General features: G+C 49.4%; 1 protein-coding gene across 2 annotated transcripts; it reads left to right on the top strand.

Annotated features, from left to right (window-relative positions):
* Positions 1-2,555: 2,555 nt before the first annotated feature.
* On the top strand, positions 2,556-23,842 carry IRF9 (interferon regulatory factor 9). 2 transcript variants are annotated; one of them, XM_053362823.1, is made up of 9 exons: positions 2,556-2,648; positions 9,084-9,273; positions 13,356-13,542; positions 14,196-14,326; positions 16,180-16,282; positions 18,231-18,311; positions 20,566-20,940; positions 22,522-22,634; positions 23,584-23,842. In XM_053362823.1, the coding sequence occupies exons 2-9, from the start codon at positions 9,085-9,087 to the stop codon at positions 23,710-23,712; spliced, it is 1,308 nt and encodes a 435-aa protein (XP_053218798.1). In that variant the 5' UTR covers positions 2,556-2,648; position 9,084; the 3' UTR covers positions 23,713-23,842. The 2 variants fall into 2 exon arrangements, with proteins under 2 accessions (XP_053218798.1, XP_053218799.1); XM_053362824.1 differs by having other exon boundaries at positions 2,560-2,648; positions 9,024-9,273.
* Positions 23,843-24,930: the final 1,088 nt, after the last annotated feature.

Consider the following 24,930-nt stretch of genomic DNA (forward strand, 5'->3'; position numbering starts at 1 on the left):
TAGGAAATATGCATTTAAGGGAAGGGGGGACATGACAGAGGGATATAAAATTTGTTGCAGTGAAAGGGGCTAGAGAGATATTTTTCTCATAGTTTTGAGATCCGGTGGGGTCATCCAGTGAAAATCAATGTTGGAAGAGGAAAGGGAGGCAAAAAGCAGAACTTATTCACACACACACAAATCTACAGGTGAAACTGAGAAAATTAGAATATCGTGGAAAAGTTCATTTATTTCAGTAATTCAACTTAAAAGGTGAAACTAATATGTGAGATAGACTCATGACATGCAAAGCGAGATATGTCAAGCCTTTATTTGTTATAATTGTGATGATCATGGCGTACAGCTAATGAAAACCCCAAATTGGCAATCTCAGAAAATTAGAATATTAAATGAAAACAGCAAAACAAGGATTGCAAATAGAGCAATATTGGACCTCTGAGAAGTTGAAGCATGCATATGTACTCAGTACTTGGTTTAGGCCCCTTTTGCATCAATTACTTTTCCACGATATTATTATTTTCCGAGTTTCACCTGTACACACACGACATTAACACACCCACAAGCTGTTGGGGTGGCCGCTAACTCTGGCCGCAAGACATTCCAAGCAATGTTATACAACATTCAAGAGCTATGGATCCCGCCCCCCATAGAATCCTGGGAACTGTAGTTTTGTTACAGGTGCTGAGCTACAATTCCCAGAGTGCTTTAGCAGTCATTAAAATTCAGAGACAGTACATTAAAACAACCACATTACTGCAGCAGCGCAGTTTCAATGTGGCGTTAGGAAGGTTTGCCCCTCACACTTTTGCCCCTCACAGGGCGACAATTCCCAGCACCCTCAACTGAAACTACAGTTCCCAGCATTCTTTTTTCGGGGTGCGGATGAACTTTGAAGCATGCAAACTCCATCCATTAATATCTATATGAAGCTAGGAGAGATCATCAGCGGGTATGGTCTGGGTGTTCATCAGTATGCAGATGATACCCAGCTCTACCTCTCCTTTAAATCAGAACCAGTGAGGGCGGTGAAGGTCCTGTGTGAGTGCCTGGAGGCGGTTGGAGGATGGATGGCGGCTAACAGATTGAGGTTGAATCCTGACAAGACAGAAGTACTGTTTTGGGGGGACAGGGGGAGGGCGGGTGTGGGGGACTCCCTGGTCCTGAATGGGGCAACTGTGCCCCTGAAGGACCAGGTGTGCAGCCTGGGAGTCATTTTGGACTCACAGCTGTCCATGGAGGCGCAGGTCAATTCTGTGTCCAGGGCAGCTGTCTACCAGCTCCATCTGGTACGCAGGATGAGACCTTCCCTGCCTGCGGACTCTCTCACCAGTGGTGCATGCTCTAGTTATCTCTCGCTTGGACTACTGCAATGCGTTCTACTTGGGGCTACCTTTGAAGGTGACCTGGAAACTGCAATTAATCCAGAATGCGGCAGCCAGACTGGTGACTGGGAGTGGCCGCCGGGACCACATAACACCGGTCCTGAGAGATCTGCATTGGCTCCCAGTATGTTTCCGAGCACAATTCAAAGTGTTGGTGCTGACCTTGAAAGCCCTAAACGGCCTCAAAGGCCCAGTATACCTGAAGGAGCGTCTTCACCCCCTTCGTTCAGCCCGGACACTGAGATCCAGTGCCGAGGGCCTTCTGGCGGTTCCCTCATTGCGAGAAGTGAGGTTACAGGGAACCAGGCAGAGGGCCTTCTCGGTGGTGGCGCCCGCCCTGTGGAACGCCCTCCCTTCAGATGTGAAGGAAATAAGCAGCTATCCTATCTTTAAAAGACATCTGAAGGCAGCCCTGTTTGGGAAGTTTTTAATATTTAATGCTGTATTGTTTTTAACACTTGATTGGGAGCTGCCCAGAGTGGCTGGGGAGACTTAGCCAGATGCGCGGGGTATAAATAATAAATTATTATTATTATTATTAATAATAATATTTTGCCGCAGCAGCAGAGTTTCAATGTGGCGTTAGGAAGGTTTGCCCCTCACACTCTTGTCCCTCACAGGGCGACAATTCCCAGCACCCCCAACTGAAACTACAGTTCCCAGCATTCATTTTTGGGGGTGCTGATGAATTTTCAAGCATGCAAACTCCATCCACCGCCATGCATTTAAAACAGATCTCTTTCCCCCCGCCGCCCCCAATAATCCTGGGAGCTGTAGTTTGCCAGAGGTGCTGAGGATCTTAACTGGGTGGGGGTGAACTATAGTTCCCACACAATTTATTCACTTTTCTGGAACAGGGGGAGGCATTTGCTGTAAGGGTGCTTTAAAAATTTGGGGGTGTGCATGTTCCCTCTCTCATGGATCTCTCCTCTCTCGATAACTAGAGATCTCTCCCAGAGATCAACGTCATGAATCTATATCTGCTTTTCCCCCGTTTATTTTGGCAGCGGCGGAGCCTGAAACCGGATCGCCCTCCTCTCTGCTGCCCCCTGGAGGCCGGAGCGGCGGCGGCGGCGGTCACGTGATTTACGGGAAAAGAAGCGGAGCCGGGAGAAATGGGCGAGGGAGGGCGGGGCAGAAGGAAAGGGGGCGTGGCGAAGCCCAGAGGGGGCGTGGCGAAGCCCAGCTCAGCTGGAAGCGAAAAGCTCTACTCGGTGTGTTTTGCGAAGAGGACTTCGCTGCAGGAGGGAGACTTGGAGATCAGAGGTGGGACATATATATATCACCTTATATATATAAAAGATAATATTTTCCTTTCATTTATCATTGGACTTTCCTGCCTTAATTTTCTCCTGCCGCCTCTCCGAGCGCGTTTACTCGGAAGTAAGCCCCCGTTGAGTCCAGTGGGGATTTACTCCCGTGCAAAAGTGCTGGCGGAGGATCTCAGCCTTCCTCTCTACTCCGCTGCTGCAGAGACCACGGCCAGATAAGAGTTTTTGCAGCACCTAAAAGTGCTTTATATAATAACCAGTATTCTTGCTATTATTGGTACTGATCGTGCCGTAATCCGGGTGTTGGAGCCGAATTTTATTTTATTTTATTTGTCTTACTTTCAAGGAGGCCCATTGCAATCGACGGGGCTTAACGGGAGCCATCGCCAACTTTTAAGTTCCGAGGGAGGCGAGGTCTGGATTGCCTTTACTGAGCAATCCTGCGCGCCGCTGTTAATTGCGTTCAGCGATGCTTTCTGGGCAAGGGAAGGCGATCGGGTTTGCTCAGTGCTTATGGTCTTGGAAGAATCGCTTTGTTATTAAAATTATTGTTTTTATTAACAAAACTAACCAAGGAAGAATAAGGAAAAAGAGAGCGGGGGAAGGGAAGGGATAATAGAGAAGGACACCCTCTGCTGTCAGCCCAATCTCTTAATCTCAGGGTGCAGAGTTCGAATCCTACTTTGGGCAAAATATTCCTGCACTGCTGGGGGTTGGACTAGATGACCCCCTGGGTTCCCTTCCAACTCTATGATTCTGTGAAAAGGCAGTAAATAGCCAGTGATCCATCTATCTTAATTTAAACATGTTTAAATTAAGTGCAAGAGTCCAGGGGTTCCAGGTACACACATCTATATATACAACCTGAGCCTACGATGGAGGGGTTCACAGCACTGGCAGATCCCAGAGGATCTTGCTTCAACAGGCTTGGATCCCAGCAGAGATCAGGCATTGAACATCTCTCTCAGCTGGCCAGCTGCCTTCTGGCACCACTCTGGCTTTTGCCTTTCTAAGTAACAGACAGTTGAGAGAGGGGGACCAAATCCAATCGCACAGAGCCACTTCCTTTGTTCCCTTAAGGCGCCATACTTAGCAGGCCCTTACCCAGAAACTCCCCCCCCCCTATTCCAGCCATTGAATCCTTGCCGGATCCAGGAATTAGGAGGGACTCAGGCTACCCGCCCAAAAAAAACCCCTCACAACAATAAAATTCAATATATGCCATCCAGATGTTCCGACAGCTACCCACACAAAATGGCCGTTTGGAAGAAATCTGTAATGCTGCACGACTTCAGACCGTTGCGCAAGATGGTGGTGCATGTTGGAAGATTCTTTGATGTCCTCGCTTTAACGCGGTTTCCCTTTTCTTTTCCACATTTCCACCTCAACTTTCCTGCTAGAAGCTGAAGGTGGTTCACGTGATCCTCCTCTCCCTCCTCCCTTTTGCCCTTACAACGCCCCTGCGAGGTAGGTTAGGCTGAGAGGCGGCGACTGGCTCCACTGAGCTCCATGCCTGAGGGAGGATTTGAATGTTGGTCTCCCAGGCTTTAGTCCGACACTCGAACCATTGCACCACCCTGCCTTCGTTTCCTGTTTGCATCTCTCTCATGCTCCTTCCTTCTCTATTTCCTTTTTAATGCGCGCAACTTGTTTCTTTCCTGTAATACTAATATGCTTTAGTCTTTTATTTTCCTTGGCTGTTTTGTCCTTCCCCTGGGGGTGCCTTTCCTATGTCTCTCGTTCTCCCCGGCTACAGAAAACAAATTAAAAAAACCGCACCATTAAACAGGCCTAAAGTGGTGCGAGGTTATTATTAAATGGTGTGTGCGTGCGTGTACACCTAGGGGACGGGGTGGTGGTGGTGTAATCGCAGATCCCGAATTAATTAATCGCAGATCCCGAATTAATTAATTAATTTTATAATGGATGATTTTAGAGTGTTGTTTGTGTTGTACTTTTGTATTGTTTTATTGTTGTTAGCCGCCCTGAGCCCAGCTTCGGCTGGGGAGGGCGGGATATAAATAAAATTTATTATTATTATTATTATTATTATTATTATTATTATTATCTGGTGTTGTCCACATTATCCGAGCAGACTTTTGTAGATTTGCGGACCGGTCCTACGCTGGTCTAGGGACGTGGGTTAAACCACAGAGCCTAGGACTTGCCGATCAGAAGGTTGGCGGTTCAAATCCCCGCGACGGGGTGAACTCCCATTGCTTGGTCCCTGCTCCTGCCAACCTAGCAGTTCGAAAGCACGTCAAAGTACAAGTAGATCAATAGGTACCGCTCCAGCGGGAAGGTAAACAGCATTTCCGTGCGCTGCTCTGGTTTGCCAGAAGCGGCTTAGTCATGCTGGCCACATGACCCGGAAGCTGTACGCCGGCTCCCTCGGCCAATAAAGCGAGATGAGCGCCGCAACCCCAGAGTCGGCCACAACTGGACCTTTATGGTCAGGGGCCCCTTTACCTTTACCTAAGCTGGTCTACTCTGAAGCAAGCCCCTTTGAAGACAGCTTAAACGCTCCCAGATGCTCGTCCTTCTGGCCTCCAGGGACAAAGCGAAAAGGTTGCAGTTCAGAGGTGCAGTGGTACCTCAGGTTAAGTACTTAATTCTTTCTGGAGGTCCGTAACCTGAAATTGTTCTTAACCTGAAGCACCACTTTAGCTAGTGGGGCCTCCCACTGCCACTGCGCTGCCGGATCACGATTTCTGTTCTCATCCTGAAGCAAAGTTCCTAACCTGAAGCACTATTTCTGGGTTAGCGGAGTCTGTAACCTGAAGCGTATGTAACCTGAGGTTCCACTGTAGTAGCACCTGCCTTGCATGCAGAAGAAGGTCCTGGGTTCGAGAAACGCCCTGCCTGAAGCCCTGTAGAGACGTTTCTGCCAGTCAGTATAGGGTGTAGGCAGAAATTCTGAGCCAGGTAGACAACCGATCTGACCCAGTATAGGGCAGCTTCCTAAATTTCGATGTTTACAAAGCCCCTCTCTCAGTCTGCCTCAAGCCGCCTTCGCAATTCACCCTCCCAGCCGCCTGGATCACATCATCCTTTAGCTTGGGGCGTTGGCGGTGAGAGTTTCGGCGATTTCCCAGCCTCCTAGGAGGCCAGCTATCGACAGCAACGAGTCAGCCTCCCTTAGGACGGTAGCAAACTGGGCGAGTGTGCCAGAATTATTATTAAGGCGGCTGCCAGGATCCATTTACTTCCCCCTTTCTGCTATCGTCCCGCCTTGCTTCAATATTTCATTCTGCAATTTGATGTTGTTAATGTAATAACGAAAAGGTTTGTTTCCCGCCCGACGGACACGCTTTCTTTTCCAGAAGCCACACACGATAAGACGATAATTGCAAATAGTCTGTGCAGTGTAAGGGAAGCTGTTTTGGAGTGTGCGTGCCTCTGTTTCTGAGATGTTTTCCAACTTACGGAGGACTACAGGAACGCAGCCTTGTTCAGAGTGCGGCCCTTGGGCTCTAGTCCAACCCGCGGCAAGGCCCCACCAGCCCCAGCGAGCGAGGACAGGAGCGCAAGGATCATGGGAGTTGTAGTACAGCAACATCCAGAGCAACCTTTCTCAACCTGTGGGTCCCCAGATGTTGTTGAACTACAACTCCTTTCCCCTCTAGCTAGCAAGGCCAGAGCTCAGGGATGATGGGAGTTGTAGTCTAACAACATCTGGTTGGACTACAACTCCTTTCCCCTCTAGCTAGCAAGGCCAGAGCTCAGGGATGATGGGAGTTGTAGTCTAACAACATCTGGTTGGACTACAACTCCCTTCCCCTCTAGCTAGCAAGGCCAGAGCTCAGGGATGATGGGAGTTGTAGTCTAACAACATCTGGTTGGACTACAACTCCCATCCCCTCTAGCTAGCAAGTCCAGAGCTCAGGGATGATGGGAGTTGTAGTCTAACAACATCTGGTTGGACTACAACTCCTTTCCCCTCTAGCTAGCAAGGCCAGAGCTCAGGGATGATGGGAGTTGTAGTCTAACAACATCTGGTTGGACTACAACTCCCTTCCCCTCTAGCTAGCAAGGCCAGAGCTCAGGGATGATGGGAGTTGTATTCCAACGCACAGGCTGAGAACCGAGGGTCAAAGGCCACACCTAAGATATTCCTTCGCTGCCCAGATCTTCAGCTATGGAACCGACCCTTCGCCATTTTTTCCTTTCTCTCTTCTGCTTTTACAGATGCCCCTTTTCCCCCAAACAGGCGTCTCCTCTTCCAAAGCTCACGGAAGCCTTTTTAAATTACTACTTCCTTGTAGTAGATATCTGGCAGAAGTTTGCACCCGCTGGTTTTTGTCCCACATACCCCATTCAAAATGACACAAAACAGTACGAGCAAAAACCATGGGTGTCAGTCAATGGGCACAAAAGCGGTTTCGATATTACAAGTGTAGCCACGCAGGCGGAAAGAGTCGTCGGCTGCAGGGGGCCGGGGCCCTGACAGAGTTAACGCACGAAGTAAATACGAAACAATAGGCCTCGAAAGTGTCTTTGTGGGTTTCACCACATATCGTATTACAGTGTTGCGTGGGTTTGTCAGCCAAAACCAAGTGCCAATTGTTTTGTACGAGCCTCGATTCTCGCTCTCCGCTCCCAGAGCTTTTGGGTTTGCCCTTCGCAGAGCTACAATTCCCGGCATCCTCAGCAAACTACAGTTCCCAGGATTCTCTTTTTGGGGGGGTCCTTTGTGTGGCGTGTACACAGCCTGCATCCCCCCAAATTACTTTTGGCAAGAGCCGGCTTTAGGCCTGCTCATCTTGCTGGGACGAGGTACTGTTGCCTTATGAGGCTTTGCCCTCGGGTGGGAAAAATATTGCGCCTGGGAAAGGGAAGTGGGAGTCAACAGACACTCAAGGAATAGTTTTGGAGAAAAGGCTTTTATTTCTACCATTCGTGAACTGGTAGAAGGAGCAAGTGTGATAGTCCACAAAAGCATGCACGAGTTCACAGTGATGTGCACAAGCATATATACCCCTTTCCAGTTCCCTCCCCCCTTTCTCCTCCCTCAGGAGTCCTGCCCCATGTTGAGGTTCCTGAGCATGTACAGAAAGCTGTCTTGGGACTATTGTGGACTCTTCCCAGGAAAGGGAGTGAGGGGGTTTCAGTGTGTTCCAGTTGTTTCATTCTTGTGCTTTGGCATGGTTCCCAGACAGAAAGCAAGTTGCAATGTGGTTCTTTAGCAAGGCCAGAAGGCCTGAGAAACAATGGACTGTGTTCCCTACCTTGGTTGCAATCTTTTTAGTTACAGCAAGCAGAATGTTTCTGATGCTTAGCTAATGCCTTTTAGCTGCTGAGAAAAATGATTTTGAAAAGCTCTGAGAAGCTTTGAGCCTGCTTTGGTGGGGGGTGACTTCGGGCCCAGGTGGGGTCACCTGTCTTCACCTTCCTTCAGTACCTTCTTCCATAAAGGCCATTTTTGGAATTTCAAAATGGTGCCATTAAGAGCGGCAGGTTAAAATAGGTGGGTGGGACTTGCGACAACAGGCAGTTGGCAGGCGGCCGCCCCACCCACTAGCCAAAGCCAGGTCTGCAGTGGTGGGACCCAATAAGGATTCCAAAAGATCCCCCAACCCAGACTTCCGCAGCCTCAGCCCTCCAGATGTTTTGAGACTACAATTCCCATCATCCCTGACCGCTGGTCTTGCTAGCTAAGGATCATGGGAGTTGTAGGCCAAAAACATCTGGAGGGCCAAGGTTGAGGAAGCCCGTCCCAACCCATGGGTAGGCAAACTAAGGCCCGGGGGCCGGATCCGGCCCAATCGCCTTCTAAATCTGGCCCGCAGACGGTCTGGGAATCAGCATGAGTAAAATGTGCCCTTTTATTTAAAATGCACCTCTGGGTTATTTGTGGGGCCTGCCTGGTGTTTTTTACATGTGTAGAATGTGTGCTTTTATTTAAAATACATCTCTACATTATTTGTGGGGCATAGGAATTGGTTCTCCCCCCCAAAAAAATATAGTCCGGCCCCCCACAAGGTCTGAGGGACAGCGGACCGGCCCCCTGCTGAAAAAGTTTGCTGCCCCCTGCCCCAACCCTTTAATTTTTTCCTAATGAGGTACAGTGGTGCCCCGCAAGACGAATGCCTCGCAAGACGAAAAATTCGCTAGACGAAAGGGTTTTCCGTTTTTTGAGTCGTTCCGCAAGACGAATTTCCCTATGGGCTTGCTTCGCAAGACGAAACGTCTTGCGAGTTCTTGCGAGTTTGTTTCCTTTTTCTTAAAGCCGCTAATGGCCGCTAAGCCGCTAATAGCCGTGCTTCGCAAGACGAAAAAACCGCAAGACAAAGAGACTTGCAGAACGGATAAATTTCGTCTTGCGAGGCACCACTGTATCAGAATTAGACTCTCCCCTCACACCTTCCAGGCGATCCCTCCTCCCCACCTGCGGCTGATCTCTGTATTCCGTCTCTCCCTCCCTGTTAAGGATGGCAACGTCTCGGCGCGGTGTTCGAAGGACGCGCAAGCTGCGCCAGTGGACCGTGGAGCAGGTGGAAAGCGGCCAGTTACCGGGGGTGGTCTGGGACGACCCTCCCCACAAGACCATGTTCCGCATCCCGTGGAAACACGCGGGGAAGCAGGAATTCCGGCACGAGGAGGACGCCGGCTTTTTCAAGGTACTGTTGTAGCCTTATGAGGCTTTGCCCTCGGATGGGAAAAATATTGCGCCCGGGAAAGGGAAGTGGGAGTCAACAGACACTCAAGGAATAGTTTCGGAGAAAAGGCTTTTTATTTCTACCATCCATGATCTGGTAGAAGGAGCAAGTGTGATACAGTGGTGCCCCGCAAGACGAATGCCTCGCAAGACGAAAAACTTGCTAGACGAAAGGGTTTTCCGTTTTTTGAGTCGTTCCGCAAGACGAATTTCCCTATGGGCTTGCTTCGCAAGACGAAACGTCTTGCGAGTTCTTGCGAGTTTGTTTCCTTTTTCTTAAAGCCGCTAAGCCGTTAATAGCCGCTAAGCCGCTAATAGCCGTGCTTCGCAAGACAAAAAAACCGCAAGACGAAGAGACTCGCGGAACGGATTAATTTCGTCTTGCGAGGCACCACTGTAGTTCACAAAAAACATGCACAAGTTCACAATCATGTGCACAAACATATATACCCCTTTCCAGTTCCCTCCTCCTTTCTCCTCCCTCAGGAATCCTGCCCCATGATGTGTTCCCCTGAGCATGTACGGAAAGCTGTCTTGGAACTATTGTGGACTCTTGGCAGGAAAGGGGGTGAGGGGGTTTCAGTGTGTTCCAGTTGTTTCATTCTTGTGCTTTGGCATGGTTCCCGGACAGAAAGCAAGTTGCAATGTGGTTCTTTAGCAAGGCCAGAAGGCATGAGAAAGGCCTGAGAAACAATGGACTGTTCTCTACCTTTGTTACAGCAGAGCGGAATGTTTCTGATGCTTAGCTGCTGATAAAATGATTTTGAAAAGCTTTGAGAAGCTTTGAGCCTGCTTTGGGGGGGTGTGACTTCGGGCCCAAGTGGGGTCACCTGTCTTCACCTTCATTCCTTCATTCCTTCACTGTACCTGCGTTTCGGCGGGTTGAGCTGGATGACCTTTGAGGGTCCCTCCGCGTCCTGCAGCTCTGTGATTCTGGCACCCATGGGAATGGGGCGGCATTAGTGGGGAAGGCAGAGATTTGCCGGCAGTGTGAAGATCATTCAGAAGCATTCGTGGCATTCTGCCTCCCCTTCTTCCTGGTTCATTTGTCGATCTATTTATTGATTTCGTGTCCTGTGTGGAAAGCACGATTTGGCCGCTCCTTGCAGTCCTGTGAGGTAAGGTAAGGCAGAGAGGGGCAGTGGCTAGCGCAGGGGTCCCCCGGCGAGATTTGCGGCTGGGCGAGGGTTTGAACCCTCTGGTGTTCCCAGTGGCGTAGCGTGGGGGGTGCCAGGGGTGCCGGCCGCACCGGGCGCAACATCTGGGGGGGGCGCGAGTCCAGAGGGAAGGGACAAGTTCCTTCCTCCGCCGGGCTCCCCGCCGCCACCGCCAGCCTTGCGCCCTAGCGCGCGCGCGCCCCCTGCCGCTGCTGCGGCTGCGCTCCACTCACTGCTCGCAGGAGGAACAGCCGCTGCAGCAGCACTGACGCCGCCACCGACGCCTGGCCGGGCACGGGCTGCCTCCGCACCCCGCCGCCGCCGCTGCCATCCCCTCGGCCCAGCCACAGCGGCTTCTGCCAACTGGAAAGGAGGAGAGCTCCAAGGGGCCTCGACGCGCCCTGCCCTCCCCAAAACCCTCCGAGAGGAAGCCGGCGGGCGGGCGAGGGTCTCCCAGCAGAAGGGGGCGCCGCTGGCTCCGGCTCTCAGCGCAAGTCTCAGCCGCGGGGGGGGGGAGGGGCGAGGACGGAGCGCGGCTGGAAGTCCCCGGACCCGGCCGGGAGGAGGAGAGGCGCTCGCCAAGCCCGGATCTGGAGCACCTCGGAGCGCAAGCTCCACCTACAGCCCAAGGAGAGGAGGGGGCGGGGAGGCGCCCGAGGGGAGGGGGCTTCGGCTGCCTCGGCCTGCGGGGGCTCCGCAAATAATAAATTTAATAAATTCCTGCTGAGCCTTTGGGGGGGGCCTTGGCTCCTTCGCTCGCCCCCAGCCCCAGTGGCGTAGCGTGGGGGGGTGCAGGGGGGGCTGGCCGCACCGGCCGCAACATCTGGGGGGCGCTCGCTCGCACTCGAGTGCTAAAATCCACGGGTTAGGGGGCGCAAATTACTTGCCTTGCCCCGGGTGCTGACAACCCACGCTACGCCACTGGGTGTTCCTAACCACTGCTCCACGCTGCTGCCTCTCGGTTATAATACGTTTGGGGTCTGATCTGGCAAGGGGCTGACCAGGAACGAGACTTGGGGGTCGTAGGAAATAGCTGGACGAAGGCATTGTCCCAGCGTGCGGCAGCCGTGAAGGAGCGCCGATTCCATGCTAGGGATCCTCAGGAATTGAAAATAAAATAAAATGGTTTCATAAAGACGTTGTACAAATCGAGAGCAGGGCTGGAGCACTGTGTGTGGTTCTGGTTGAGTCTCAGACCTGTCAGCAATTTTGCTGCAGTGTTCTGAGCTAAGTGCAAGGTCCAAACCAGGCACCAAGGGAATTATTTTTAACGATAAATATATTGATTTATATTCCACCCCCCCCCCATAGACTCAAGGTAGCTTACGCAAATTAAAACAATGCAGATGAAATGCAAGCAGCTAAAAATCATATGAAAGCTAATTGTCGAAAAGTAACTGATCTCTAATAGAATTGAAACGAGATGCAAAACAAATCTGTTGAAATACAGATAATGAAATGGTACAAATTGTTGTCAAAATGTGAAGGTTTGTGTCTTAAAACATGGCACAAAGCCGTCTGTGAATTGTGTGGCTCCAAATTTTGGGCAAATTTGGAGAGCCTGCCACCCTGCCTGGGCATGGCGTGGGCTAGACGGCTCATTGATAGCATTGAGACGATGAACACTTTTGGAGCTCTCCGTCCAAAACCACGTTGCAAAGCAACCTTTCAAAATTCTCCTCCCAAGTTCCAGAACTTCTAATAGGATCGGCTAAAGCGCTGCAAAATATCACACTTCTGATATTGTGGTTCTCGTCAAGGTTGCAAACCTACGTCCAGCCTGCGCTGTTTTGGACTGTGATGGGGCGTGCTCCCGTCACGGCGGGAGTTGGGTGGGAATCCCCGCAGGTAGAAAATAAGCCTCTCAAGGAGAAGTGTGGGTTGCAGAGGAGCGTTGTGGTTGAGATGCAGTTGTAAATGTAACAGAACAAAAGGTACGTTATAACACATGTGGTGGACTTGCCCAAAGATTAAAACCTTTTGGGACTTGATCCACGACGAAATAAAAAAATTGATAAGGACATCACACACAAAAAAGGCAGAGGCATATCTGTTAGGAATTTTAGATAAAGATATCCCAAAAGATAAAACTAACTTATTTCTATACGCGACAACAGCGGCAAGAATTTTGATTGCTAGCTATTGGAAAGAAGACAGCATCCCAACAAAAAGAGAATGGTTGGGGAAACTTTGCTAGTACCTGGAACTAGCAAAACTGACGGATATAATAAGGAGAAAATCCAAAACTATGGTTATGAAGCAATGGGAGTTCTTAAATGATTATTTACAAAACCAGGGCTCGACTATAAAAATCTGGTTGTGTTTAGAATAATCTTGTGCACAATATAAAAAAATAGAAAGTGAGGCATTAAGGAAATCCAAAGGGAAAATATGAAGAACAGAGGATTTGACGAACGGATTATTAAAAACGCGTGAGGTAAACGGTGGAAGTCTTTTAAAAAACAACAACACTTTTTAAGGTAGATAAGAACAGGATGAAATTATACAATTGAACATAAATATAGATGGGAAACGGCTATGTATAGTGAATACTTATCTACTTTAAAAAATTTTCACATATGATCCTTTTCTTTTACTTCTTTATTTTTTCCTTGTTCTTTTTTCTTTTTTCTGATATCTTTCATTTCACTCCTTTATTGTGAATAGCATTTTATAGAGGTATCAATAACTGTAAATATGAAAAGAGGCAAAGTATTCTCTAATTTTTTTTCTTGGTTATATGTATTTCCTTTTCCTTTGTATTTCCTTTTGTTGTAAATATGTATGTTTTCTAATTTGTACTTAATAAAAAATATTTAAAAATTTAAAAAAAGAGATGCAGTTGCAAGGAGGCTTGACCCTGCGTCTCTCTCTCTCGCTTTCCCAGGCCTGGGCCATCTTTAAAGGAAAGTACAGGCCGGGCGAGCCCCTTGAGCCTGCCACGTGGAAGACGCGCATCCGCTGCGCTTTCTCCAAGAGCCCCGAGTTCGAGGAGGTGCCGGAACGCTCCAAGCTGGGGACCGCAGAGCCCTACAAGGTGTACCGCCTGGTGCCGCCGCCTGAGCAGGGCTTTGGTAAGGACATTGGCCTCCATTCCCCCCACGTCCTTGAAGTTCCTATACATCCTACGCCCCCAAAAAACTGCGTTTCCCTGTGGGGTAATGTGAGGGGGCGCCCCATATAAGCCCACCTTTTCTCAGAGGAAGGAGATTCATGCGCCATCTAAAGTGGGCGTCCCTCCTCCCCACCAGAGAGGTTTAAGAGCCGAACCCTCTTCCCAGGGAACAATGGGAGTTTTAGCGCTCTGAGGGGAATGGGGGTCCCCTAAGAATTCTCAGCACCTTTATCGAACTACAGTTCCCAACAGGGTGGATTCACTTCTTAAACCTCACAATAATTTCATATACTGAAGAATCTGAAGAAGTGTGCATGCACACGAAAGCTCATACCAAGAACTAACTTAGTTGGTCTTTAAGGTGCTACTGGAAGAAAAAAATTTTTTTGTTTTTAATAATTTCATAATTATCTGTCTGTGTATTCCCAATAGTATGACCAGATCAGTGATTTTTGATGTAACTGTAAAAACGACTCTGAAAATTTATTCTTCCAAAAATGAAACATTCATCTGGTTGTAAATATTAAGATGATAACGGCAAGAATGAGTCTTTCTGTGAAAAAAAAGACTTAGGTCAAGTCTTACTGACTAGTGATTTAAATCGATTTCAAGGGACCCAGCCCAAACTAAGAAAGCCAAAAGCGCCCAGGCTGGAATCTTCCAACGGATCCTCGGAGAAGGAGAATGGCGATCCTGATAGCAGCCTCCCTCAGCCTCCAGCCGCCGTCTGCAGCCTGAAGATGGTGAGTGCCAAAGGAGCGAAAGGATGAGACGCAATAGGAACACTGGCATCTGGAGATGCCGTCGGGATTCGAACGCGGGACATGCCGCACGCAAAGGAGAGGCTCTGTGCTCCAAACTGCGGACCTTCCCCCCAAAAAGTGGTTCGCAGTGGTTACAAGCGGAAGGGAACAAAACGGCACGAACACAATAAAATATTGCATATCAAAATCAATTTTAAAAAAAACCACATTGCAGAAATTCTGTAATTTAGAATAATGCAGTCAATGAGAATATCAAAGTAAGCCTAGGCAAATGAAGGAATTTCTATTCGAAGTTTAAAACTCCCCAAATCTGTTTCTGGAGGGTTTCGATGGGGGATTAGTGCCACAACCCCCCCCCCAAATTGCCTCCCAGAGGTTTGTACCCCTCAGACTTCCAGCAGGGTCTCCTCTGATCAATTTCCCCCCTCCGCCATTTCCACTGAAGCAAAATCTCATTATTTTTATTTTTAACTTCCTGGCTCCTATCCCACTCTCCCCCATTCGCAGTCTTCACACGCACCCTTTAATTCCCCTATTCTCTTAGGTGAGCCTTTGCCAACTTGCAATTCCCATAAGCCCCGGCCAGCGCTTTGAGCGCAAGATCATAGAATTATAGAGTGGGATGGGAACCTCCGAGGGTCATCCAGCCCAACCCCAGCCACGCAGGAATCATTTGCACGACGTGGGGCTCAAACCCATGACCCTGAGATCAAAAAAGCCCTGTGCTCTACTGACAGGAGATATGAAAAGATTAGATGTGAGGGGAAAGTAGGAAGCAGGCATTTATAATATGTATCAGCAATATTTCGGAAGAGAGGACTGGAAACTCCTGCGTTGATATAGGGATAGACGGAGTATGTGTGTGTGTGTGTGTATATATATATATATATATATATATATATATATATATACACACACACACACACACACACACACACACACTCACACACACACATACACAGAGGCGGCTAGATTATAGACCTCCCGCGTTCTGCACCCCCCTGCTTGAAGCAAATTGTGGTATTAGTGGGGTGCTTGGGTCTGTATTAAAAAGGACAGGGGAACAATACAGTGGTACCTTGGTTCTCAAACAACTTGGAACCCAAACACTGCAAACCCGGAAGTAAGTGTTCCGGTTTGGGAACGTTTTTCGGAAGCTGAACGTGCTCCGTTTTGAGTGCCACGCTTCCGTTTTGAGTGTTACATTGAGGTCTGTCTGTTTTTGCAATTTATTTTGCCCTTTTGTTTTTGCAGCTCTTTTTGTTCTGTTTTTGTGACTGTATGGAACCCAGTTCAGCTACTGATTGATTGATTGTGTGACTGCAGTACAGTGGTACTTCAGGTTACATACACTTCAGGTTACAAACACTTCAGGTTACAGACTCCTCTAACTCAGAAATAGTACCTTAGGTTAAGAACGTTGCTTCAGGATGAGAACAGAAATTGTGCGGCGGCAGCAGGAGGCCCCATTACCTAAAGTGGTGCTTCAGGTTAAGAACAGTTTCAGGTTAAGAACGGACCTCCAGAAGGAATTAAGTACTTAACCTGAGGTACACTGTACATTGATTAATACTTTCATTTTATGGATCAGTGGTCTCGTTTGATAGTGAAATTCATGTTAAATTGCTGTTTTACGAGCTGTTTTCCAACGTCTGGAACAAATTAATCCACTTTGCATTACTTTCTATCGGAAAGCGCGCCTTGGTTTTGGAACGCTTTGGCTTTGGAACGGACTTCCGGAACGGATTAAGTTTGAGAACCAAGGTACTACTGTATACCACAGTGTGGCATGTGTGTATGAACACACCCTAATATCTCTTCTTCCCCTCCAGGAATCCAGCTCCACGTTCGAAGCCATCGCTAGCCAGGCCCCAAACGTATTCGCCGCTTTGGTCGTCCCAAATGGGGAGATGGAACCTGAGTCCATGGAGTCAGGTGGGGCAATTCGCATTTCCCTCTGTTTTGTGGCTCTGATCGCGGCACGAGGAGATCCCCATTTCTCTCCCTGTTCACCCACACAGGAGCACATCCCCCTTGTCCCCCCCCACCAGGAAGTGATCTGTGCTTAACAAAACCTCGCAGAGCAGGAGATCTCTTATGACCTCCTTCCTGGAAAATAAGTGTTCGCTCGAACCAAGAGAAGACGTTCGGCCTCTCGCTCCTTGGAAACAGTGTGCCGAAATGTTTGATGCACCAAAGCAGCCTGCATTTAATGCAATGTTTGTACCACTTTAAACAGCTTCCCCCGGAGAATTCTGGGAGCTGTAGTTTGTTCAGGGTGCTCACAGTGCTACAATTCCCAGAGTCCCCTGGGGGAGAGGAATTGAGTTTAATAGGTATCACCGTTCCCAGCTCCTGGCAAAAGGAATTATGGAATAGGGCTTACAGATTGACTTACTTTCCCCCTCCTTTTCCTGGTCTTCTTGCAAATTAATTGCAAAGGGTCCAGAAATGGATTATGGCACCATTTGTTCATTTCTAAGGTGCTAGCCCTCATTGCTGCTGTCTTAATTCCAGGTGTGTACGGGGAACTGGCTGTGGTGTACATCTCATTACAGGCATTCTCTTCCTTGTTAACATTCTACTTTTTCCAAATATTACCCCCCCACACACATTTTTATTAAATGTTGCAGTTTCAACAAAGGCTGCTTCTCTCTCAAATTTGAAAATGCTTTAAAAAACAAAAACACACAAGCAAGGAATAATCAGAGCAGTTATGAAGGAATATATAAGCTTGGGAAAATACGTGATATCAAGTACAGAGGAACTGTTGTGGGCTGTCAAGGTACTAAGACCATTATAATTTTAAATCCTTTTTTCCTCCTTGTTCATAAAAACCCACAGGCGAAGAAGTGCTAGCCATGTTCCTTTGTTCGTAAAAATAACAAAATAATGCCACATTTGCCAAAAGCAAACGATTTCTACATAATCTTAAACATGTGTCCATTTCTCAAGTAATTCTGTCCCCCAGTCCTTTCGGTACAAGGAGTCTGTAGTTATTGCAAGCCCCCAAATAGACTAGGGTTCCCGGGGACAGTCCCCGGATTTGCAAATCTGTCCCCGGACAAATTCCGTCCCCGGAATGTCCCCAGATTTGCAAATCTGTCCCCGGGAAATGTGGCAGCGCCAGCCTCAGCAGCCCGGAGCCAGCCTGGTAGCGCAGTTGACTGGCTGGCATCAGGAGCTGCTTGTTGCTGCCGCCACTGCCGAGGGGGAACAAGGGATGTCCGGGGGTACAGATCTCCTGCCCCCTTCCTCCTTTGTTTTGACAGATTGGGGGAGGCTCAGGAGTCGCAGGCAAGCGGCGTTGCCCAGGAGGGGCGCAGGGCATGCAGTTTCTCTGCCAGGCAAGGTGCAAAGCCCTTCTTTTGCACCCTGTTAAAAAACTGGGCAATGGCCGGCCGGCCGCAACTCCCAAGCCTCCCCTGATCAGACAAAACAAAGGGGGAAGCGGAGCAGGAGATTGGGGGAGGCTCAGGTGTCATGGGCGGACAGCCACTTTTTGCCCAGTTTTTTAAAAAAACTAAGAGCTTCACAGGGTATGAAAGAAGGGCTTTGCACCTTTCTACAATATGCATGTGTGCTTGGGCCCAGGGTCTTTTGCCTCGCCATCCCCACTCCTGACTCCCTGTTGCTACTCAGCTTCAAAAAAAAAAAGGGTCCCCGGATTCATTGAAAAAGATCTGGTAACCATAAAATAGACTCTGCTGTTGATTCCAGAAAAATGTGCCAACTGTGGCCATTGAACGCTCCCGTCCCCATGGTATGGGCATCTCGTATGGGGGAACACCATTTTTGTGTTAATGTCTTAGGAAATGATTCCTTTATTCTGTGGAAAGGCTGGTTCCTCATTTCCTCTTCCTTTTCTGCTTCTCCACACTAGCACTGGCTGGGAATGAGATTGCTGCCTTCAACCAGAAGCCAGAACCCGACCAAGCTGTGCCCATTTCAGAGAATGTTCGAGGTGAGATAACGGAAGCTGGTGTCTTAGCTGTGCAGTTGCCTTGGAATAGGTCTGTAAAGAAGGCACAGGGCTCCATTCTTGTAATAATCACATGGTATGCAATATTAGCCTGCTCCTTCAATTCCCTGTGCTTTTAAAAATGTTGATCATTTTTTTAAAAAAATGATATTCTGCTGCTGCAGCCCTGGAGTCACTGTTAAGAGACAATAGAGTCCCTGGCATGGCCAAACTTGGCCCTCCAGATGTTTTGGGACTACAACTCCCATCATCCCTAGGTAACAGGACCAGTGGTCAGGGATGATGGGCATTGTAGTCCCAAAACACCTGGAGGGCCAAGTTTGGCCATGCCTGCGACGGTCTCTGAATCTAGGCGATAAATAATACTTTGCTTCAGTGTGTCGGAGGTTAACTCCTCCTGCTTTTATTGGAGGCGGGGCTATGCAAATGATGTTGTGGGCGGTCCCCCTTCAGTGGGAGGAGCTTATATCCCACCTTCCCTCCAGCGAGCTCACGGTGGCAAACGTGGTTGCTTTCCTTCCCCCAATTTATGCTCTCAACAACGCTGCGGGGTAGGTCAATCTGAGCGGTCGTGTGAGGCCCCGGGTCACGCAGGGAGCATCGTGTGATCTAAGTGGGGATCCGAACCCTGCTGTCCCAGGTCTTAATCCCGGAGAACATAGATTTGCTGCCATGGATTTACAGTTGGGAGGGACCACCAGCGGTCATCTAGTCCAACCCTCTGCAATGCAGGAACCATAACTTAAGGAAGCTGTGACAGGTGGCCACTCAACCTCTGCTTGAAAACCTCCATGAAGCTGAGCCCACCTCCCTCTAAAGCAGCGGTTCTCAACCTGTGGGTGCCCAGATGTTGTTGGACTACAACTCCCATCATCCCTGACCACTGGTCATGCTGGCTAGGAATGATGGGAGTTGTAGTCCACCAACATCTGGGGACCCACAGGTTGAGAAACACTGTTCTAAAGGAGCCTCTTCCGCTACTCTGACCTTCAGAAAATTATTTCAACCCAGCCTTCACAAGGCGTTTCAGACTACAACTCCCATCAGTCCCCCTGGCCAGCATGCACCGGCTGGGGCTGATGGGCGTTGTAGTCCAATGGAGGGCACCAGCCTTCTATCCTGGGATGAGGTGGCACTCAGCCGGGTGATACAGAAGAAGGCCAAGCCTTTTGTCTCTATGGCAGCAGAGCTCGCTCTTTGAAGATGCTATTGATGGTACATAGCTGCAGGAGCGGAGATTACCTTATCAAAGGAAGTACTGTTCTAAGGGGACAGGGGGCAGGTGGGTGTGAGGGACTCCCTGGTCCTGAATGGGGCAACTGTGCCCCCGAAAGACTAGGTGTGCAGCCTGGGAGTCATTTTGGACTCACTGCTGTCCATGGAGGCGCAGGTCAATTCTGTGTCCAGGGCAGCTGTCTACCAGCTCCATCTGGTATGCAGGATGAGACCCTCCCTGCCCACAGACTGTCGCGCCAAAGCGGTGCATGCTCTGGTTAACTCCCACTTGGACTACTGCCATGCGCTCTACATGGGGCTACCTTTGAAGGTGACCCGGAAACTACAACTAATCTAGAATGTGGCAGCCAGACTGGTGACTGGGAGCGGCCGCCAGGACCATATAACACCAGTCCTGAAAGACCTACATTGGCCCCCAGTATGTTTCTGAGCACAATTCAAAGTGTTGGTGGTGACCTTTAAAGCCCTAAACAGCCTCGGCCCAGTATACCTGAAGGAGCATCTCCACCCCCATCATTCATCCTGGACACTGAGGTCCAGCTCCAAGGGCCTTCTGGCACTTCCGTCCCTGCGAGAAACGAGGTTGCAGGGAACCAGGCAGAGGGCCTTATCGGTGGTGGCGCCCGCCCTGTGGAACACCCTCCCATCAGATGTCAAGGAAACAATTATCTGACTTTTAGAAGACATCTGAAGGCAGCCCTATTTAGGGAAGCTCTTAATATTTGATGTTTTATCGTGTTTTTAATATTCTATTGGGAGCCGCCCAGAGTGGCTGGGGAAACCCAGACAGATGGGCGGGGTATAAATATTATTATTATTATTATCCTCTTACAGATTCTCCCCTCACAGAAACAGGCCGGGAAAGGCCCCGGGGATATTATGCAGACTGACACCCCTCAAAAAACCCCTATAACAGCTGTCATAATCCTTATTATTCGTACGCATCCTGTTTGGGGGGGCAGTAGCTGAGCCTCTCATTTTCCTTCTTCTCGTCTTCCAGGCAGTCCAGGGAACTTCTTCGTCATCCTGTCCGTCTCCTACGGCGGCAAGGAGGTCCTGAAAGAATTGCTGCCAGAGGGAGAGTTCCTGGTCACTTCCGCCGCAGCCCCTCTGGGAACGTCCGGCAACAGCATGCTCCGGGTCGTGCTGCCGCCCGCCTCCAGTGTTGAGGACGCCCAGAAGAAGGCTGACGTCTGCCGGCTGCTGAAGGACCTGGAGAAGGGTGTCATGGCGGCCAGCAACGCGGAGGGGATTTTCGTTCAGTGCCGGGGCCGAGCCAGCATCTTCTTGCGTGGTCCGGGGGGCACCCAGCCCCACAGGAAGCTGCCTAGCAACGCCTTCCTTCAGTTGTTCAGCACCAAATCATTTAAGTCAGGTGAGGCTGAGCCAAAGGCATAGCTGTCAACCGTCGCTTATTTGGCGGGAAAGTCCCTTATCCCAGCGCCTTGTCCCGCTGCTGTCCCTTATTGATGATGTCCCTTAAATTTCCCGGGTTTCAAAGGAAGCAGCTCCTCTCCCTCCCTGCCGGCCAGGGAGGAGGGAGGCTCCAACTGTGTTGCTTGGCTGCGTTGCTCACCCAATAAGGAGTCTAAGAACGACTGGGGGGGTGGAGCTTGCATGCCTTGTGCCGATCAAATCGGCCGCGTTGCCTGGGGACTCGCCTTTGCTCAGCGCTTCCCAGCGGAGAGATGACGGTGGTTTCCCTTGCTGCATCCCCTTTGCCGGGTTGCTGCGCTGTGGGAACCACCGCTTGAGGCTTCGTTTGGCTGCTGGCTGGGCTTTCTGCCTTTGATTTTCAAATCTGTAAGTTGACAGCTATGGCCAAAGGCGGTTGGCAAGAAGGCCACAGCGGGTGTTGCTGTGTTGCAGCACACCTGACCCCCATCTCCCTGGGGCTGATGGGATCTGGAGACCCACGGCGCCTGCAGGGACATGGCTTCCCCACCTCTGCTCTGGCAGAAGGTGCTCCATATGTCTCGGGAGACAACAGAGGAGGTCGCCTTTGGGGGTGAATTTCACCCATAGCTGTCAACTTACAGATTTGAAAATAAGGGATCAGCAGCCAAAATAAGGGGTTTTCTGGGCACAGGTATGTTCAACTTCTGAGCCCCTCCGAGCCAAAGGCAGAAAGCCCAGCCAGCAGCCAAATGAAGCCTCAAGCGGTGGTTCCCACAGCACAGCAACCCGGCAAAGGGGATGCAGCAAGGGAAACCACCGTCACCTCTCCGCTGGGAAGCGCTGAGCAAAGGGGTCCTTCCTCCTTTGGTAACTGCTCTATGGATGCACGACCTGACGGCCTGTCTCCAGGCACGGCGGTCGTCTGCAAGGGGTACCTGAAGGAGTGTCTCCACCCCCATCGTTCTGCCCGGACCCTGAGGTCCAGCTCCGAGGGCCTTCTGGCGGTTCCCTCCCTGCGAGAAGTGAGGTTACAGGGAACCAGGCAGAGGGCCTTCTCAGTGGTGGCGCCCACCCTGTAGAACACCCTCCCATCAGATGTCAAGGAGATAAGCAACAACCTGACTTTTAGAAGACATCTGATAATTGAGACATAGATATAGCTATATCTGAACTTTCATGCATATCAGTTAATATCTTGACCCTCCTCCACGAGAATAACTGTTTACTTGGCCATTTTCATATATTGTGATGGCTGAAATTCCATTTTGGTGGAGCCAAAACACAATCCATCCTGTAGATTTAAGTATCTGTCCACGGTCGCCTCATAATCCACATTCCTTTGTAAGAAAATAAGAAATAACGCAAAACTATTTTTGCAGGCAAAAAAAGAAAGCAATGTGTGGGGGGTTGACAATAATTTTTCCACACCGGGTACCGACTGACCTTCCTACGCCTTTGGCCGTAGCATGTCTATTGCCGTATTCATTTGACAAAGCCCGATTTGGTTCTGGTACTTCCCGCTGTATCATACCGCTCTCTTTTCGTTTTCTGCCAACAGCACTGCAGGAATACTACCTGGGCCATGGGCCTAAGCCTCAGCACCAAGTCACTCTCTGTGTCGGGGAGGAATTGGGGCAGGACTGCGTAGACAGCAAGAGAATCGTCATTCAGGTGAGATTTATTAAGCGTCGGCAAGGCGGATGGGCATTGTTCAGTTCCAAGTGTTGGTGTTGACCTTGAAAGCCCTAAACACCCTCAAAGGCCCAGTATACCTGAAGGAGCGTCTCCACCCCCATCGTTCAGCCCGGACACTGAGATCCAGCGCTGAGGGCCTTCTGGTGGTTCCCTGCGAGAAGTGAGGTTGCAGGGAACCAGACAGAGGGCCTTCTCGGTGGTGGCGCCCGCCCTGTGGAACGTCCTCCCTTCAGATGTGAAGGAAATAAGCAGCTATCTTATCTTTAAAAGACATCTGAAGGCAGCCCTGTTTAGGGAAGTTTTTAATATTTAATGCTGTATTGTTTTTAACACTCGATTGTGAGTCGCCCAGAGTGGCTGGGGAAACCCAGCCAGATGGGCAGGGTACAAATAAATTATTGTTGTTGTTGTTAAGAAGCCTGCCAAGGGTGGAGACACAAGACATGCCATGCAGAGAATGTAAGAAATAAATAAATGCATTTTGGGCCACCAATTCTAGGAAGAAGGGCATAAACACATTGCGAGTGCAGGTGAGGGGGCATCGGACGCCAAAGTAAACCTGTTTATTCCGTCAGTTTTCTAAGCGTTGAGGGCAGAGGCGCATTCTGCGTAGCACATGGGGAAATCGCAGCAGAGATACAAGCTGGGTAGATGGAACAGACGTGCCTTATGGCCTCCGGGACGTGGATAAGTAGTATTTGGAGGAAATCACAGCATGGGTAGTAGGCAGAAGTTGGAGCGGAACAGGATTCAAGACCAGCATGCGCAGTCGATCGTGGCGCAAGACGTGCTGGGAAACGGCGGTGGGGTTTTTAGAAGCGAGTGATGGGAAGGACGCTGGTCCAAGCGGTGAGCGGCCTACGCAGTCGTTCAAAATTTCTGGAGTCATTTCAGTGGTTGCTTTCCCCCTCTTCTCCGCCCGCAGATGGAGCAGATATTTGCCTCGGCTGCAGTCTCTCCTCCCGTAGTCCAACCAGCTGCTCCCCAAGTCCTCTTGGTCGTTTCGGAGGCCTCGGCTGGGAAATGGGATGCTCCTGGGGCACCTGAATGCTGAGATGGCAAAGAAATCACCTGTCCGGTCCCTCTGATTTTGGGGGCTGCTGACCTGCTTGTGGTACAGTCCCATCCGGGATCTTGAACAGTTCCTCAGAGCGGCACTTCCTACTTCCTGCCTTATTCTCTCGGGCAGGACTTCCTACTTTACTCATTCCTGCACGTCGGAACAACTTCTACCTGTGAACTTGGCATTATGTAGAAAAAGTGTGAAACACTAGAGCAGAAACCCTGGTGGGAATTATTTCCTGGTGATATCCTGAGATGAGAGCGAGCGCTTTTCCTCTCCTAATTAGCAGCGATAAGCTCCTCCTCCTCCTTTTCCCAGCTGGGGAATGGCTGGGAAGTAATACAAAACCTTGTGGAGAAAAAAACCCTTTTTTTTGCCTCCCTCATTCCCGTGCCAACTGAGCTCATGCCTTCTTGCACTTTATTAGTATCTAGGAAAATGTGCACTTAGACTGTCTTTCGCGCTTGCTGTGTGGATCTGAAGATATTTGTTTAAATAATAAAGTTTTATTGGAAATGGACGCTGGAATCTGGTGTGGGAGTTTTGAATCATGTAGCAGAGAATCCTACAGGTTTCACGTTGTTTTGTGAGGTAGTGTTTTTTTCTTCATTTTTTGTCTATTTGAATCCTGAATCTCAGATAATCCTGACCTATAAGGATGCTATAGGCACCTTAAAAAGCCATTTTATCCAGAATGCAACCAGAGAGGGGCCCCCTAGACAGATTCCATTGTGTTTTCAAGTAACACATCCCAGGGAACACTCTCATAGGCATCAATTAAGCATTTTCCTTTCACTGAATTGAATTCTGCAGCCTTTCCCCAAAATTCAAAAACGATAATGGAAATGCACTTAAAACAAACAGAATCCTTGGGGTTTCGTCTTTCTATCTCTTGCTTTTCAATATTGATCTGGGCGTTTACTGCTTTGAGTTTTCAAAATGTGCATGTTTCTGAAATGGTTCCCCCCCCCCATTTGTTCCTCTCTTTTACTATGTTCTTGTCATTTTTTATATGCTGTCTCTGTTGGAAATACGAGGAAAGGTTCTTCACAAAAAGAGAGAGAGAGACCATCCTCTTCTCCAGCTGTAGTTACTTTTGAGACCTTGAAGTTTTCACAATAGGAAGTGAAAGTGAAGTTTTCACGATGGGAAGTTAATTCAGTTGCCACATCAAAAAGCAAATACCGTATTTTTTGCTCTATAAGACTC

This window comes from Podarcis raffonei, chromosome 13 (assembly GCF_027172205.1).
Source record: "Podarcis raffonei isolate rPodRaf1 chromosome 13, rPodRaf1.pri, whole genome shotgun sequence".
Classification (NCBI taxonomy): domain Eukaryota; kingdom Metazoa; phylum Chordata; class Lepidosauria; order Squamata; family Lacertidae; genus Podarcis; species Podarcis raffonei.